The 19096-nt window shown below is 35.8% G+C and overlaps 2 protein-coding genes across 2 annotated transcripts in view; one reads left to right on the top strand and one right to left on the bottom strand.

The window, feature by feature from the left end:
• The window catches only part of LOC127430236 (F-box/WD repeat-containing protein 8-like), a 29475-nt gene extending 21870 nt beyond the window's left edge, over positions 1-7605 (top strand). Inside the window, exons 9-11 of the mRNA XM_051679882.1 lie at positions 2312-2485; positions 6503-6619; positions 6702-7605. Coding sequence (XP_051535842.1) covers positions 2312-2485; positions 6503-6619; positions 6702-6867 — 457 coding nt within the window. The 3' untranslated portion in view covers positions 6868-7605. The remainder of the gene's footprint in view (positions 1-2311; positions 2486-6502; positions 6620-6701) is intronic.
• A 291-nt stretch (positions 7606-7896) lies between these two features.
• Positions 7897-18804, bottom strand: LOC127430600 (calcineurin B homologous protein 3-like). Its single transcript, XM_051680483.1, has 8 exons — positions 18689-18804; positions 13705-13774; positions 12975-13055; positions 12495-12634; positions 10697-10758; positions 10498-10605; positions 9908-9955; positions 7897-9801 (listed from the first exon to the last, which is right to left on the bottom strand). The coding sequence occupies exons 1-8, from the start codon at positions 18747-18749 to the stop codon at positions 9718-9720; spliced, it is 654 nt and encodes a 217-aa protein (XP_051536443.1). The 5' UTR covers positions 18750-18804; the 3' UTR covers positions 7897-9717.
• Positions 18805-19096: the final 292 nt, after the last annotated feature.

The following is a 19096-nucleotide window of genomic DNA, read 5'->3' as shown; positions in this document are numbered from 1 at the left end:
ACATCCAACCCCTTGACAGGTGCCATTGTAATGAGATAATAAATGTTATTCACTTCACCTGTCAGTGGTTTTAATGTTGTGACTGATCAGTGTATGTGGACAATGGGACTTAGCTGTGAAATTTTAAATAATACAAAGCTATAGAAAGTCAGATGTTTTTAAATCGAATTGTTTATTATGTTTCCAGGAGTGTTGGTTATTCAAGTTTTTGCGACGTTACATAAAGTAATGGCCAGCATCATCCAAAAACTGCCAATCATGTTAAAATAAAATTATTATACATTATAAATTCTGAATCTATGTACTGAATACCATTTTCCCATTTCTGCCAGACAGGTTGAGTAGTCCAATCATCATCTGCAGCTTGAAACTGAACTTTTGGTCAGATTTTAGGAGAAAATGCACTTAGCTGCATAGGAAAGCTATAGAATGCTCCCTTGCTCCCTATTTAGTGAATGACTTAACCTCCAGTGTGCTGTCTGTCTGCACTGGTCTCAGAACAGTTCGAAATTCACATTATTTTCATCCTAACTCCATATAAAGCCTCTGAAAGCAACATTTTTCAGCTTTTGGATGAACTCATTGATTCTCAGTGTGATAAATATAGGATTTCTAAGGGAAAAATGTGCTAAAGTACAAATAAGTGTACATTGTGTTTTGCAGCGTGGCGTTTTGCGATACATCGCTCAGATTTTAAAAATGGCATCTTTTGACTGAAACAAGTTTCAGTGTAAAAACTTAAATAGGTTTCTTAACAGATGTAGTTTGGTTAGCTTTTCTCCTAAAGACAAACTCCGCCGTCATCGGCACCATGTTGTTTTGTCACATGACTCCGTACGTCGAAAGTTTAACCCTTTACTGACAGTGTCTCCTGAACTGAGATCAGTCAGTTTAAATTAATTTAAATAATACGTCACATATATAGAGAAGCCAAAATACAACATCCAGGCATTTGTGTACCCAAGGTCATTCAAGGTTATACGCCACACATGCTGTCTATTGAGATGTACTTGTATTGAACCTGGAACATTTAGTTTAAGCCAAAGTATTTATACATCATGGAAATATTAGCTGTACTGCCTTCAATTTGTGCTGATTTTAATAAAAACGTACTACAGCAAAAATAAAAACCACTGTATTACAGTAAAGAGAATCTAATGAGAATCACAGTTGAAAATATTGGGAATTACAAAAATGTAAAACGACAAGAAATGCTTAATTGTCATGTAAATGTCGATACAAAAAACGTTTAACAGTCTTAAAAATAGGCTGCTTTGTCTTTATACAAAATACAATTTCTTATTATTTAACTTTTGACTTGGGTGTAAAATGTGACCTGGCCATGGTTGCGTGAGATTCACCTGTACACTAAGTGAGTAGGAGTCACAAGTGATTGGTATGTCCAGCTCTGTACAATGATAATGGCTGTTTACTCTGGAGTTCATAGAAACAGAAACATTTATGGACGAGCGTCACTACAGCACATGTGCGGTCCCTGTGCATTCACTCAACAGGCCGGTTTCTCTTTTGCCATCATTTTGCTCGCAGTTGTTGCGAGCCAGAGAACAATATCCTTGATTAATTGAGAGACACTTGCCCGCTGACAGCTCAGTGCAGCTAGATCTTGTTTTAGCTTTAGATTTATGACCACTGCAAACTGCCAGTAAATATATTACACCCGCTTACAAGAGTGAATGCTTCAGTAAAATTAAAAACAGGACAACAGACCGGCACATCCACATAATTACCGCAACATTAAATCGTGCTTGGATATGCATTATCCATTCATTGTGACTAATATGTTTTGTACTCCAGTCAGGTTTTTTTTTTTTTCTGTCCAAGCTAAATTAAATTTTGTCGATTATCTTTCTGATAGCTCCTGTATCAAGTCATCTTTTGGCTGCCTTTGGTACCATTAAATAGGACAGATGGATCTGAGCTCCTTTGGGCCTGTAAAACTAATTTTTTGTACTGGCCACTAATGTCAACCCTGTGAAGGGAATAAAGCTGTCATATTGTAATTTCTCTGACACATTAGTCTTGCATAGGCAGAATTTCAACACACAGCCTTGTCCACTTTGCAGCTTATTCTGGCCAAGAAACATCCAATTAGACAAGAAAAAACCATTCGACTGACATTTAAAGTGACCAACCACAGTTTAGGGGGTTAATCTGAAATAGGTGATATCACAAGAGTAGATTGGCGTGGAAAAATATCAAGCAAGAAAAATGTGTGTACACTTTGTAATGAAAACTTCTGTCAGTCCAAAAGTAATACGAAGCAATGGTATTCAATCATTCCTTTTTACAGAGTGAGAGTGTTTGATTTGCGTACTGGTTCCTCAGTGGTCTCCTTATACGCCCATCACATGGGCGTGACTGCCGTCCAGGCAGATGATTGGAAGATTGTCAGTGGTGGTGCCGAGGGATTGGTCAGTGTGTGGGAGATGAGGATAGGAGCCAAACTCTGGGAAATGCACAACAGGTGAGAATATCAGGTGTTGCAGGTTATGTTTTAAAAGTGTGACTGTCAGCAAAATCCTGTTGTTGCAGTCTTAAAGGTATAGTTCAACCAAAAATACAAATTCTGTCATCATTTACTCACCCCCGTTCCAAAACAATGACTTTCTTTCTTCCATGGAATGTTTTGCAAAATGTGCGAGCTTGTCTATTCCATACAACAAAAGCATGCAGGGGCTTTCAAGCTCCAAAGGCAACAAAAAAGTATCATAAAAGAGTCATAAAAGAATCATAAAAACCATAACCATAAAAGCATAAAACCCATAAAAGTAGTCTATATGACAAATGCACTATGGCTGCATTTACACTGCAAGGCTTAATGCACAGATCCAGTCGTTTGACCATATCCAATTTTTTTGTCCCGCCTGTTTACATTCACTTAGAACATAATAGACTGCGTTTACATTAAATACCTGCCAAGACGCTCTAGGCTGTCAGTCAACATACAGCATGTCAGCACTATTTAGTGTTATTACTTACTAAGCGGTTAACATGTACGGCAACAAACATGTCATTATTTTATATGGGATTTTTCTTAGAAATATTGATCATAAGAAATGCCTATGATTAATTCTTCAAAAGAGAAGACGACTCACAAGGACAGTTTAAGAATTCCTATGAAAGCTTTCATTCACAAACCCTAGCACTATTAAGTGATGATTTCCCAACTGAGCCCGCTGTCTGTCGTCACCGATAAAGGTAATTCATTATACTAGTTAAGCATTTTTTCCAAAAAGAAGTTTACATGCTCTAAATGGTGTACATCTATTTAAAATATTCCTGTACATTTGGTTACAGATAAACTAAAACATGCTCATTCTTTTACCAATGTTCTCTTCTGGAAATACTACAGAGGCTCGCTCTTGCCATTTATTCCACTGCATGTTGCTAATTCTGCACATGTAATTTAAATAAATTATTATCATTGATGTCCTCCCCGTGTTTGCGTGGGTTTCCTGCAGGTGCTCCATTTTCCCCCACAGTCTAATCACCGAGTGCACTGTCCAGCGGGGGGCGCTATAAGCGAGTAAAATAATGTTTTAATCTGACAAGAATTAAAATGAAAATTAGATGTATGTTTTAAAGGTGCACTCAGTAACATTTTTGTCATTTTGGACTTACAGTGACACCTAGCGGTGTGGATGCAGCATCATTCAAAATCAATAGTTTTCAGTTATAGATGCCATTGTAAAAATTATTCAGTCAGCCAGCCATGATTAATTTAATCCATGAGTGAAAGTGTCCAATAACAGGATGGTTACTGAGATTAAACCAGTGGTATTTGACTGGTCATGGTATTCAAACATGGTAGGCCCCATGAGCGGGACCCTCTCGATGTAGAATAAAACAGCTTTCGTAAGGTTACTGATATAACTTGAGTCTTCATCTCATGTGAGTTGTCGTGTGAGCGTCCTTGGCTGGGCTCGTGGCTTGGTCTCTCAGTCCATAGTCCAACTCACTATCAGGTGAGCTCCGTGGAAGGTAATCACATTGGAATAAGTGTGTAAATGTAGGTGCATCTGTTATACAAGTGTTAAAATGTACCGTTTTTCAAATTATGCATTAGACTAAAAGTGTTTTAAATTATAATATAGCAGTGTGTGAGTAATAAAGCGAATAATAAGTGTTTCTAAAGTCATAAACAGCCATAGTACCGGTGATTTGTGTGAAAGTGAATAAAATGCGCCTTTAGTATTAATTTCACCAGGAAACTGCAGCAAAACATAGAAAGCAGCACATAACTCTGTTTGCAAAGATTTAGTTATGGTAATGTTCATTCTATGAGACTAGGTTGCATTTGCATATTGATTAATGCTAATTTCTTTTCAAGTTTGAAACGTCTCTGCTGCAAATGCAAGCAAATTACATTTCATAATTGCTTGACATCTCGTATCTCCAGAATAACATTGTTATACATGCACAGATAGAAACGAAAATTGTATTTCAGAGATTTTGATGTCAGGAATAAATTTTGGAAGTGGCTCAGAAATGCTTATGTGCTCAGTGCCTCAGCAACTGGAAAAAGACACTGTATTGTGATTTCCACACTTCATTAAAGGAATAGTTCACCCAAAAATGAAAATTCTCTCATCATTTACTCACCCCCATGCCATCCCAGATGTGTATGACTTCCTTTCTTCTGCTGAACACAAAGATTTTTAGAAGAATATCTCAGCTCTGTAGGTTCTCACAATGCAAGTGAATGGGAACCAAAACTTTGATGCTCAAAAAGAACTTAAAAGCAGATTAAAAGTAATCCATATGACTCTAGTGATTAAATTAATATCTTTATAAGCAATATGATAAGTGTGGGTAAGAAACAGATCAATATTTAAGTCCTTTTTTACTGTCAATCTCCACTTTAACATTCTTCTTATGTTTTTGGTGATTCACATTCTTTTTGCATATCACCACCTACTGGGCAGGTCTGATCTGTTTTTCACTCACACCTATCATATCACTTCTGGATTTAACCACTGGAGTCATATGGATTACTTTTATTATGCCTTTAAGTGCTTTTGGAACTTCAAAATTTTGTTACCCATTCACTTGCAGTGTATGGACCTATAGGGCTGAAATATTCTTCTAAAAAATCTTCATTTGTGTTCAGCAGAAGAAAGAAGGTCATACACATCTGGGATGGCATGAGGGTGAATAAATGAGAGAATTTGCATTTTTGGGTGAACTATTCCTTTAAGAAGCACAACCGTTTTCACCAGGCCTGGGTAGCTCAGTGGTAAAGACGCTGGCTACCACCCCTGGAGTTCACTAGTTCGAATCCCAGGGCGTGCTGAGTGACTCCAGCCAGGTCTCCTAAGCAACCAAATTGGCCTGGTTGCTAGGTAGGGTAGAGTCACATGGGGTAACCTCCTCATGTGACTCTATAATGTGGTTCATTCTCGGTGAATGGCGTGAAGCCTCCACACGCGCTATGTCTCCGTGGTAACGCGCTCAACAAGCCACGTGATAAGATGCGCGGGTTGATGATCTCAGACGCGGAGGCAACTGGGATTCGTCCTCCGCCACCCGGATTGAGGCGAATCACTACGCGACCACGAGGACTTAAAAAAAAAAAAAAAAAAAAGCACATTGGAAATTGGACATTCCAAATTGGGGGGAAAAAAAATAAAAAAACTTTCTTGAGTACCAAGTTAGCACATCAGAAATATAACAAAATATATTTTAAGTAAACTGGTAAAAATGGGGGTTTGACGTCATGGGTAAGAAATTATTTTTCTTTTTTAAATAAGAATATAAAACGCTTATTTCAAACAGTAGTAATCATTTGCAACATTACTAATGTTTTGGCAGTATTTTTTATCAATAAAATGCATCCTTGGTGAACAGAGGTATCAATCTCTTTCAAAAACAAAAATGTCTTCGTTCTAAAACTTTTGAACGGTAGTGTATATTTAAACTTGGCAAATAAAGAGACGTTGCACAAGGATTGGCGTCAGTCTCGTAACCGAAAGGGGCGTGTTGAGTTTGAATATGTGTTTGAGAGCTATGGCGAAGGGCTAGACTTTCAGAAAATAATAACTGAAATTTCGGTTTCAGAAGACTTTAAGTAGAGTGCATGACTTGTGTGGACTACTTTTATGGAGTTTTAATATTTCATATTGGGCACTTGTAAGCCCTTTGGTCACTTTCATCATATTTAAAACAGAAGACTAGGCAAATGTTTTATTTTATGTTCTGTGGAAGAAAGAAAATCAAATGGGTTTGGAGCAACATGAGGATGAGTAAATGGTGACATAATTTTCATGTTTGGGTGAACTAACCCTTTTAAATAATGTTATTTTAGTTTTTAGTTTTTTTTATAGTACAGTATATATAGGTGATATAGTTAATTGCTGTACCAAAAAGGGCTTTTCTGGGTAGCCTATTTGGGAAGTCATTGATTAAAGCAAGATATGATTGTGTTTTCATACATCTGTAAGAGCAGAGCTGTGTAGATAACACAAAACTGTTACTTGTACAGGCACCCTGTTCGCCACATACGCTTTAACACCAGCACCCTAGTGACTGCTAACATCCCAGAAGAGAAGAACCCTCGGGGGGCTTGTATCACAGACGATGACCTCACCGCTCATCGCAGGTAGCCACGTCTGTTACATTGTTGCATTATCTTTTATATTACATTCCCACCCATTTATACTGTACTTTTATTATGTCTGTAGATACAGAGGACTGATCTGTCACTATGATTTCTCCTTGGACTCATCTACACAAGATCATGTTCTGCCCATCTGCAGGTCCAACTACACAGAATCCACTGGTTACAACTACAACATTGGCTTAGCCATGCCTTATGACATATTGAATGGCTCTTATGTTAACATGTGATATACTTTTGGCCTGGGTTGTACAGGTGAGATTGGTGTATAATTTACTATTCTGTGCTGATCTGGAATCACATTCAATTAAAATAAATTAATTATAGTTTGTGAATGAGAACCTGGACAGATATTTTCAAACCCATCTGTATTTGGACATACTATAAAAAAGGAATAGTTCACCCAAAAATGCTCATTCTCTCATCATTTATGCTCTGCACATGCGTCAAGCACAAGGAAGTGTAATCAAGCTTCAAATCATGATCAGCAAGGAAACTGCAGATGTCAAGATTTATAGTGAAAAAAGAGTTACATTTTAGTCTGTTTCTCACCCAAAACTGATCGTATCTTTTCAGAAGACATGGATTAAACCACTTGAGTCGAGTGGATTACCTTTATGCTGACTTTTTGGAGCTTGAAAGTGTTGGACCCCATTGACTTGCATTGTATGGACAGACAGTGTATATCCTTCAAAAAAATCTTTATTTGTGTTCCACATAAGAAAGAAATTCATACAAGTTTGAGACGGCATAAGGGTGAGGAAATTATTTTTGGGTGGACTATTACTTTAAGAGTAATGTACAAGGAATAGAATGCTTATTTTCTGCTGGATTCAAAATTGTTTCTCGCTGAAATTAATTCTGTTTCCTTAGGGTTTATCTAGATGTTTGCTTTTTAAAAAGTGTATCATGTTTTGTGCTTGTACATTTGTTTTAGTCCACATTCTTATTAAATCAGAATCGCAGAACATGATTATGTATTGTAGTTTATTTACGCAGGTAATTATTTGTGTAATACTGTGATACCTCAATGACTGCATAGAAACAACCAAAGCTGCCATTACTAGTTCGAAAGTAATGCTGAATTATAGAAAATGAATGCACATCCATCTGTTGTGCACTCATTTCAATAACTTAAAGATCTGACATCAGTTATTCCTTGCATAGGCATTTCTGAATTGACTCTATGTAATGGTGCAGAAATTCTTGATTTCAGACAGAAATCAATGCCTTTTAAAAAATCACAATAGCAATAGATGCAATGTCTAAAACTATCAGCATTTTATTATCTTCAAAATAAAGAAAAGATTTAGTTACATTTGTGGGGATTTAACTTGGCAATAATGTAAAAAAAAAAAAAAAAAATTCTGTTTGGTAAATGGAATGCATTTCATTGTAATGAGAGGCTTGGCATGTAAAAGAACAGGTCCTTGTTGTTTTAGAGCTAACTGATAAGATAAGGCATGTTGACTCATTAACTTATTGGAGGGTGTGGATTGTTTCAGAAATAGCACTGCTTTATTTAAAATACAAAAGATTGTTGACTATGCAAAGAGTTCTACCATTATCACAATGTCCATTTTGTGAAGAATGGAAATTTACAATCACAAGACTCATTCTCATATATACATCCAGTGGCTCAATATAAAGTAGTACACTTGGACACTTAAAGGGATAGTTTCCCCAAAATGCTCTCATCATTTATTCATCCTCATGCCACCCTAGGTGTCTAAGACTTTCTGTCTTCTGCAGAACACGAAGATGAAGATTTTTAGAAGAATATCTCAGCTCTGTAGGTCCATACGATGCAAGTTAATGGTGACCAGATCTTTGAAGGTCCAAAAAGCACATAAAGGCAGCATAAAAGTAATCCATACGACTCCAGTGGTTAAATCCATTTCTTCAGAAGCGATATGATAGGTGTGGGTGAGAAACGGATCAATATTTAAGTCCTTTTTCTAATATATATTCTCCTCCCTGCGTAGTAGGTGGTGGCACGAAGAATGCAAATTGCCAAAAACAAAAGAAGGACGTGGAAGTGAAAGTGGAGATTTATAGTTAAAAAGGACTTAAATATTGATCTGTTTCTCACCCACACCTATCATATCTCTTCTGAAGACATGGATTAAACCACTGGAGTCATGTGGATTACTTTTATGCTGCCTTTATGTGCTTTTTGGACTTTAAAATTTCTGGCCACCATTTATTTGCATTACATGGACCTACAGAGCTGAGATATTCTTCTAAAAGTCTTTTTTTTGTGTTCAGCAGAAGAAATAAAGTCACACATCTTGGATGGCATGAGGGTTAGTAAATGATGAGAGAATTTACATTTTTGGGTGAACTATCCCTTTAAGCAGATTTAAAAATTTGTGAATGTCTTTGCATTAGATTACAAAATATCAAACCAAGTGGCATCTACCAATAAATGAGCTGTTCCCAGAATTAACTTTACTTTTACTAGCCATTTAACTGTTCTTAGCCAATTACTTTTAACCAACTAGTGTCAAAATGATTTTTAGTGGATATTGTGTATGAAGTCTGTTCCCCTCAAGTTCACACAGGTGTCCTAGCAGAGTAACCACATGTGGTTCATCACATTGACTATGAAAATGTTCCACTATGTTTGACAACCAGAAAGTGTCCAATTAGTTTTTAAATTTTTAATATTAAACAGTATATCTATTGTTTTATCATTTAAAACCCAACAAACGACTTTTTAGTGAAATGTTTTAATTGAAATTAGTGCTTGTGCTTTTTTTTTTTTTTTTTTTTTTTTTTTTTGTGAATCCCACTTGGTTTGATATTTTGTAATCTGATGCAATGACATTCATACATTTTTACATACATTTGTCCCAAAAACATTTTGTATACAAACACATTTGGCCCATGAGGTCTGGATTCACTGTGACATGTTGTCATTAGAGCATATCAGTTTCACTTCCTCGGTATCTTGAACATATAAGACGTATCAGAGAAAGTATATTCAGTACTAAGGGTTGAAATTCTCAGGCACTTGTGGGGCCGATTTGAGATGTTTATTTCTCAAATAAAGACATTGTGCTCTTCTAAAGAGCAAATTACTCTTTTTTGAAACATTGCATTGTCGTTGTGTCCAGAAAGCGAATGTGCATGTTGGTCTCGATCTCTACGCCTTTTAAAATCTGTTGGAGAGACATTCAAACGTGAGGTAAAGTATAAAAAGTCTGCATGCCATATTCATATTTTTCCAATAAACTAATGACAAACAGACTGTTATAGATTGCAAACCTGCAGGAAATGCTCAAAGGTTATTCCCTCATAAAATTCATCTGGACCCTAGAGCAAGGATGTTAACAGGTATCAATCACTGAAACACTTCAAAACTTTTATATTGCAAATATCAAATACCAGACCAATAACACTTAAGTGTCACACTGTACAGCTATTGTTCTCAACTGGTGGGTCCCGACCCAAAAATGGAACACAGGTTGATTCTGATAGGGTCTTGTTCTAAATCTTTTGTTATTCTTGAAACATTCTTAAAACAAGATACATTTACTTTGTTCAATCTGTCATGTTAATAATTTTGCTTATAGAGTTCATGGTAGTATTTTGTTGGGTCACCAACTGATGTCCAATTAAAAGTTGGTTCCTGTAGCTCAGCTGAGTTTGCCGCTAGCAATGCCAAGGTCATAAACTGATAAATGTGTAGCTTGAATGTACTGTGAGTTGCTTTGGATAAAAGCATCTGTCAAAAGAATAAAACACGCCTTGAAACAATACCAGTTGAGAAGCACTGCTCTGTTGTAAACTTTAAAATCAGTGGGAATCAGATTGAATCACAGTTCAGAGATGCATCATTGAAAATGATACTGTACCATCTGACCCACTGTGACACTTGCAACTTCCAGCATTGCAGCATCTGAAATAGCCTTGGCGTTTTCTGTGTCTATAGTTTCATAGCTGAACAGCAGCTTCTCCACCACCTGTAATCACGATCACACACAGTGGCCAAACAAATCAAATGACACATTTCTGTGGTTGTAAACAGTTAGAATAGAGTAAAATTAGTCTTACAAGTCTATATTCGTCCAATGTGATAATGCCATCATTGTCGGTGTCATGCATGTTGAATAGAACTACAAAAAAACAAAATAAGCATGAACATATTAATTGATAAGAGAATACAGTCTGTCTGTCTGTCTATCTATCTATCTATCTATCAGGGCTGCACGATTTGGACAAAAAGTCATATTGCGATCATTTTAGAAAAATATTGCGATTGCGATTTAAACTGTTATTATGATAGACAAAAAAAAAATTTTTTTCACGTGTTCAACCGCCAAAAGGCTACTGGGGTTTTTACAATTAAAAACAAACAAACTGAGACCTTTTTTTCAATTCACCCACAAACAAATACATACATAAACAGTGAAACAAAGAAAAAACACTGTCTTCTTCATATTCAAATTGTACCCATCCACTGTGTGCTTGTTTTTGTCCATTTTGTCATTAGTTTCTGAAACCCAGTCCACAATATTAGGGATGCTCCAATCAGGATTTTAACATCTGATAAAACGATCTCCAATTTTCTTTTCATCTAATCTTCTGAAGCTGATCATTTTCTTTTCATCAGCAGCTAGTTTTACAGTATGTAAGCTTTCTGCTCAATGTCAGCGTTAGCTGAATTTCCCTGTTGGTACCATAGTTGTTGCTGTCAAAAATACTGTAATTAAATAAACACAAAATATTCCATTTTACGCTTTAGGCCTTAAAAACAAGTAGGCATATACAAACTATTCTCTACTGTACATAAGATAGTCCTAAAGAATGAGACTTAATGTCAAACTTTTGGTTAGTTTGTCAACATTAAATTTAATTATTTGTATTCATTATTTTAGTATATTTCATTTAACTATGCATTATATTATTGTATCTAAATATTTTATATAGATTTATTATATGTACGTAACTTCCTTTTCATTTAGTTGGATATTGGTAATATTAGTTCCGCTTTCACTTGTTGCCGCTGGGAATGTAATAAGGGCGACACGCTCTCTCGTGAGGTAAAATAAATGACAGGAGAATGGAGGAAGAGCACATGTTTCTGGAATCTACAGGGGCTACTGTTAAAGCTGTTTGCTCAGCAGTCACTTATTAAAGATGTTTGAATTATACCCCATCTTGTATTCTGCGTTATAATTATGATATATGTGCCTGGCGGAGACTGAGATGCTGCTAATGCAGATGACAATAAAAACTGCTTCACGCAGGACGCGGCGGTTTAGTGTAAATAAAACGCTTAGTGCATGTAAGCAAACGGAACAGAACTCTGAGCACTTCTGTTACTCTAAGCATGAGATGGAGTTGTGGAGCACAGAACTGCTCTGAAAACACTGTAATAATGCTTCAACTTAATATAGACTAGACAGAGCAGCGCAAATAAACTTTGAAGCGAGCAGACTATTTATTTAATTAAATCGCAGCCTTTTGCGATTTAATAATCGCACAAGGTCATATCGCGATTTCGATTTTATTTCGATTAATTGTGCAGCCCTACTATCCATCTGTCTGTCTATCTATCTATCTAGCGATTTATCTGTCTGTCTGTCTGTCTGTCAGTCAGTCACTCACTTAGTCAGTCAGTCACTCACTTGGTCTGTCTGTCTTTCATGATTCACTTAGATGTTTAGATATGCGTGAATTCAAATGTACTTACATGGAGATAATATTATTATGTTCAATGTAACATGTAAATATGAGTTGTTACATTGAGGTTTGGTATCTGAAATCAGCATATCAATTTGTTTGTAATCAAAAACTAAAAGTAAAAGATAATCAGTTTGTAAGTAAGTTTTGAAGTCTTTGGTCTTACAGCGCAATTTGGCTCTCCTGATGTTTTCTATCTCCTCTTCAGTAGCATGTGGTTTGGGTGGTCTGAAGAAGGCCAGGATGGTCAGGAATTCCTCAAATCCGATTTCCTGCAGACAGCCTGCCTCATTCTGACCCAAGTTCCTGCATGTCCACAACACACACATATAAGGCATTGTATTTATGAATATAAGTATGAAATATGTTACTATATGTAAGTTACTATGTATGACCAATAGACTGCTTAAAAAACTGTTGTTGCCCAGGAAATAAAGATACAGTTTATTTAACATAACGTTGATCATTGCCTGAATGTGTCCCAGTGTGGTTTTATTGTATTCACTTGGAGCTAATCACACAAATGATCCTAAATCAAGACACTTTTGAACTAGGTGTTTAAAACTAACATACAAAACCACTGCTTGAGAAATCAAGCAGTAGCCCCAGTCTCCCCTACCTGTTACAACTTACTTTCTGTACTCACCTTTTATCAAAGAACGCCTCAATGATCTGTCTTCGGATTGGGTTGAAAGCCAAATAACTAATACTGTCAAAGTGTTCTCGTCTGAAATTCAAAAGAAACCGTTTTGTTTTCTTGTTAATTTCCTGTTATGATGAAGGAAAAACAATGGCTTCCAACATCTCTTTCAAAACACACACACACACGCACACAATAATTAAAGGTGGAATAAATCACTCTAATCCAATCCAATACACTTTTTTGTCAAATTCCGCGAATATCTCTTCAGGGTCCGCTAGCTGTCCGTTCTGTGTGTGCGCTGAAAAAAAATCCTGTGTTTGTACACAGCCCTGGCTCTGTAAATGGGGAAAAAAAAACAAAGTGGATCGGACCGATCCACACAACACTATTCCAACCAAGCAGCAACAGGGGGCGGTTCGTGCTCTTCAGATTAAAAATATTGACGACTCATCTTCTGCACAGGGGCATATAGAAATGACCTGTCCAATAAAATACTCTCTTGAATGAGAATGTCCCTCCCCCTAATACCACCTGCCACACACTAGCAACAGCAAGTGGCAAATCGTGGCTCACGCCTGTAACCTAAACTAAATTCCATTGACTTTTTGTTTGTAAAAAGGAATGAGCCCTTTGATATATGCCCTAACATCCTGTTTTAATAGGAAATATGTCAACACAGACAAGAAAGTGATGTTCTTCAAGCCATTTTATGGGGTTTAGACTGATAGAGTACCTTAAAGTGTCCTCATCTTGTGTCAGGTACATAAATCTGTCATGGAGATTTTGGACTTGCTCAGTGGAAACTGCAGAGATGAAAAATATTTCAAATGAATACATTTAAAGAAGCAGTCAGTCTGTGGAAATCTGATATATGGCAGTATATGTAATACACAAATATAATATGTATGTTCACGTACGCTTTCCACTGATAAAAAAGTCAAATCAGGGTTTAATATATATTAAAAAATACTAAAAAAAATGTCATGTTCGATGTTTTCATATTTGTCAGATATATTTTCACAAATTACAGTGCAATTTGAAAAGGTACATATATGCCCAAATACATACACTGATCAGCCACAACATTAAAACCACCTGCCTAATATTGTGTAGGTCCCTCTCGTGCCGCCAAAACAGCGCCAACCCTCATCTCAGAATAGCATTCTGAGATAATATTCTTCTCACCATAGACCGTAGACTTTGTCAGTTCGAATCAGTCTGGTCATTCTCCATTGACCTCTCTCATCAACAAGGCATTTCCATCCACAGAACTGCCACTCACTGGATTTTTGTTTTTGGCACCATTCAGAGAAAATTCTAGAGACTGTTGTGCGTGAAAATCCCAGGAGATCAGCAGTTACAGAAATACTCTAAATCATTCAGATATGGGTCAGGAGCTTCAGTTAATGTTCACATCAGCCATCAGAATGGGGAAAAAATGTGATCTCAGTGATTTAGACCGTGGCATGATTTTTGATGCCAGATGGGTTGGTTTGAGTATTTCTGTAACTGATGATCTCCTGGGATTTTTAAGCTGAACAGTCTCTAGAGTTTACCCAGAATGGAGCCAAAAATCTAAAAAAATATCCAGTGAGCGGTAGTTCTGTGGACGGAAAAGCCTTGTTGATGAAAGAGGTAACTGGAGAATGACCAGGCTGGTTCGAGCTGACAGAAAGGCTACGGTAACTCAGATAAACACTACATTTGTAGTGAGCAGAATAGCATCTCAGAATGCACAGCATGTCAAACCTTGAGGCAAACGTGTTACAACAGCAGAAAACCATGTCAGGTTCCAATTCTGTCAGCCAAGAACAGAAAGCTGAGGCTGCAGTGGGCCTACAATCTGTGTACCTGATTCATCAGACCAGGCTTTGTTTTTCCAGTCTTTAACTGTCCAGTTTTGTTGAGCCTGTGCCAACTGCAGCCTTTTTTAGACTCCAAATCATTCAGTTTGCAAATAGAATAGAACAGAAGAACAGGGAGCCCTTCAACTGTTGGCATGGCCCCCACAGAGCCCCCCACTGAACATCGAGTCAGTCTGGGATTACATAAAGAGACAGAAGCAATTGAGACAGCCTAAATAGATAGAAGAACTGTGGTGAATTCTCCAAGAAGGTGCATTACGCAAAGGTGGTCACATCAAATATTGATTTAGCTTTTTTTTATGTTTACTGGACTTTGTATGACATTAACTGATAAATGAAAACTATTATGGTATTATATTTAAAGACATCCTCACTATGCAACATTTTTCACAAGTGCCTAAAACTTTTGCACAGTACTGTACATAACACACAAGTCGCATGGACTACTTTTATGGTGCTTTTGTATACCTTTTGAATCTTAAAAGCTCTTGTCCCCATTCTTTGTAATTGCATGGAAATAAACAACCAATACATTCTTTAATTTTTTTCCTTCTGTGTTCCACAGAAGAAAGTAAATCATACAGGGTTTGGAACGACATAGTACATGGTGATGATAATTAATTATTCCTTTAAAATTTCACAGAAACCCTTCACTGCTAAACAGTTTAAGCCGGTCAGCAGGGGTTACATTGTTGTCTGTGTGTCATATTTCATATGTGTGAGTGGGTGGCTGGGTTAGGTACAGTACAAATTGATAATGAATTTAACTGTAAAACTGCACTTACAAGGAATGCATGTTTCAGTAAAATAACAATAATAAACTGTAATGCACTCCCTTTCCCAGATTATATTACAGGAAGGTAAGTTTGGTCTTAGTGCACAGATACACTCTTTGTACCGGATTGTACAACCTGCAACAATTCTACTCATTCTTTGTAGTGTCTGCTTAACGAGTTATTTGGTCAACCACAGTGCTGATTTTATGACAGCTTTGCCACTGTAATTTTGACATAGGCCTGCATGCATGCCATGGTTATTTATTTATTTATTTATTTATTATTTAGTTGTGTGTTTGTGGTGATTGCCTAGGCAAGCATCACTATAAATGTTGCTTTAAAAACTAGAAAACCCAGAAAAGCTCATAATGAAAGCTATATGTCTATTCATCTAAACTGCCCTACACAAAAGACAACAGGGGGACAATAAATATCAGACTATGCATGGGCTATAACTGTTATGTGTGGTAGTACAGCTAATTTTGGAAAGCTTTGCGTGTAATGTGTGTTTGGTATTAAGGGATAGGACACACAAAGGTCACCATTCCCTTTCCTTGTTTGTAAAAAGATGCAATGAAAGTGAATGGTGACTGATGCTAACATTCAGCTTAATATGACGCTGAAAAAAATGACTAGTACGATTTAATTACATTTTATTTCGCAAGTTTTTGCACATAGTTTTTCTATGGTAATTTTAATGGTATTATATTAAGTAAAATCTACTTAATTTCATGACATAATATTGATTAAAGTGAGTAACATAATTTAACTTAAACATTTTAGTTAATATATTAACTTGACCTTACAAATCTGATGTATGTGGTACTTAAATATACTTAGTAAAATGTATATGAACATTTTAATAAAACATTTCACATTTTGAAACTTTCACTTTCCTCATAAACACATGTTTAATCATGTACTACATGATATATGAAAGTCTTCTACAGGAAAACTTAATGCATGCTATGTAGTCTATTAAATGACATCACCTCACATTAAAGGTGTGTTTTTGTTTTTTGTTTTTATCATGAAGGGGCACTTTTGAGTAGAAAATGAACTTCAGACTTCACAAAACAAGAAGTTACCAAATGTAACAACAACATCAACAATAAAAACGGTGTAAATAAACTTGCAAACAGTGAAACCATGCAAGCTCATTAATTATTCAAGCCCAGTGCATGCTGGGAACACCAGCTTCGAAAAGTTAAGTAAAATGTACTTATTTTATTTAGAATCAGAATCAGAATCAGAATGAGCTTTATTGCCAATATGCTTACACATTCAAGGAATTTGTCTTGGTGACAGACAATTTACCTGTGAAATTTACTCAGATTAGTGAATAAATACGACAAGGTTTTCTACATTAGGATTGATATATGATGACGCAATGTTAAGATAACCAACAGTCATTAATAATATTTATTTATTAGCTAGTTCATTAATTTTTACTTGTTTAATTGAGTATACATGTAGAATTTACGTAATGGACCTTTTTCACACTCCGGGTTTTGGAACGCGGAAGTAAACGTTTGCAGGGTAAACTTCGACAGCGGTGAATGGGAGTGAATGGGAGACCACAGCAAATATTATTTTCACTTACACATTTGCTCCAAGATCAAAAGAGTAAATCCACTATTACATTTGAATGACTTTGCAGAAGAGAATAAAAATAGAGAGCGGTGGATTAAGACAGTCAGATGGGAGAAGATGCCAAATTTACTGTCACTCAGCAGCTGTAATAGAAACCCTCTCACAACTGTGGTAATTCAGTTTTTAAAACTAATTCCAGGGTAATATAACACAAAGCATAATGTTATAAATTTACACTCAATATTAAAAAAAATGTTTAGTATAAATTTTTTTCCGATATTTACTCGTCGTGACAGTCTCTGAAAAAGGTCTATTTTTCCAAGTTCACGTTTAAACAGACTTATTCAGTGTAGAGAGTACTTAATCTTTTCCACTATATTTATATCACAAAATAAATAAATAAATAAAAAAATAAATAAAATCAGTGTCGTTTAGTGTTCCACACAAGAAAGAAAGTAATACAGGTTTGGAATGACATGAGGGTGAGTAAATGATGACAGAATTTAAATTTAAGGGTAAAATATCCATTTTAAATATTGCACGTTAAGAGTTGTACAGCAAATAATTGTTGCAAAAGCACCTCTCTTAAACAATGAACAACACAAAGTTCCCTACATGTGAGTCAGATTCATGTGTTGCTCCAAAATCCCTCATACTCCTCCAAGATTCCAAATGAATGACACCCAGGGAATTGTGGATTTATATGGATTTGTGTTGACACTGAATCACTTTAAATGCAAAACACATCAATAGATGGTGTGTACATTTGAACAGTAATGTACAGTATTTGAGTTGCCCATTAACAAAGTTGCCCTTCCGTCGACATACAGGAATAATCCAGGGTAAATCAAGGGTAAAACTTTATAATAACTTTCATTTAAACATCTTAAACAAGCAATTCTTTAAATAGTTCATATACAACATATTCAAGTATGATTATGTATCAGAAATTATAGAGTATGAATCAAAGTTTCATGCCATTGCTAACTAAAAGTTCTTCTCACCTCAACTCAAGGACAATATATATATATATATATATATATATATATATATATATATATATATATATATGCAACAAATAAAACTGGCAATTAAGAAATCAAAACAGTTTTGGAGAAAGTGTAAACTTACAAAAAAATAAAATAAATAAATAAATAAATATTTATAATAATAAAAATAATAATTCCAAAGTAATACCATGTTTTTTATTTTTTTTATTTATTATTATTATTATTATTATTATTATTATTATTATTATTATTGTCCCATGGTAATACCACAGTTCTTTGGACATGCATCAAGGTATTACCATGGTATACTTTGAAGTATCTTAGAGTACAATGTATATGAATAAATCAATCATTCATTGGTACAATATATCAAAATGCCATCTGATACCATTACTGTACCAAGATACTTCATTGGAAGTGTATGGTCAGGAACATAAATTGTACATATTTTTAAAGTACTTAAAGATACTCACAGCCGGTTTTATCAGCGAGATCTTGGAAAACATGCACTCGTTCAGACTGGGAAGCGCCCATGTTAAAATCCGAGAGAGATCAGTAAGAAACACATATGAAGAGTGGCTAGAACTTTACATTGAGAACTGCTCTGATTGTAAAGCTCCGCCCCAGTCATGATGAAATATGTAAATAAGCTGTAGTAACATACCTGCGTCTCTGAGCAGCAGCTCGTCCGGTTTTTACCGCCTGGGGTGCGAAATTCCACCCAGTAATGCAGGTTTATTTACATATTGACAATACAGTTTACATGGCACCGTTTAAAGCTTTAGTGTATTTAAAAAATGACATAGCCTATTGGGCTTTTCTGTTATACTAGATGTTTTGGGGCGTGGCCAATTTGATTTTTAATAGGCTATATGCTATAA

Source organism: Myxocyprinus asiaticus, chromosome 3 (genome assembly GCF_019703515.2).
Source record: "Myxocyprinus asiaticus isolate MX2 ecotype Aquarium Trade chromosome 3, UBuf_Myxa_2, whole genome shotgun sequence".
NCBI classification, from domain to species: domain Eukaryota; kingdom Metazoa; phylum Chordata; class Actinopteri; order Cypriniformes; family Catostomidae; genus Myxocyprinus; species Myxocyprinus asiaticus.
Note: the sequence above shows the minus strand (reverse complement) of the source record. Positions and strands in the feature narration are given on the sequence as shown.

Bases quoted from the DNA above. Each gene is read 5' to 3' on its own strand.
- LOC127430600 (XM_051680483.1), bottom strand. From the start codon at position 18,749: ATGGGCGCTTCCCAGTCTGAACGAGTGCATGTTTTCCAAGATCTCGCT. The intron at 13,056-13,704 runs GTACTCTATCAG...TTTGAATTTCAG, and splicing joins CAAGATGAGGACACTTTAAG to ACGAGAACACTTTGACAGTA. The intron at 10,759-12,494 runs GTAAGACCAAAG...GTTTTTTTGTAG, and splicing joins CAGGAGAGCCAAATTGCGCT to TTCTATTCAACATGCATGAC.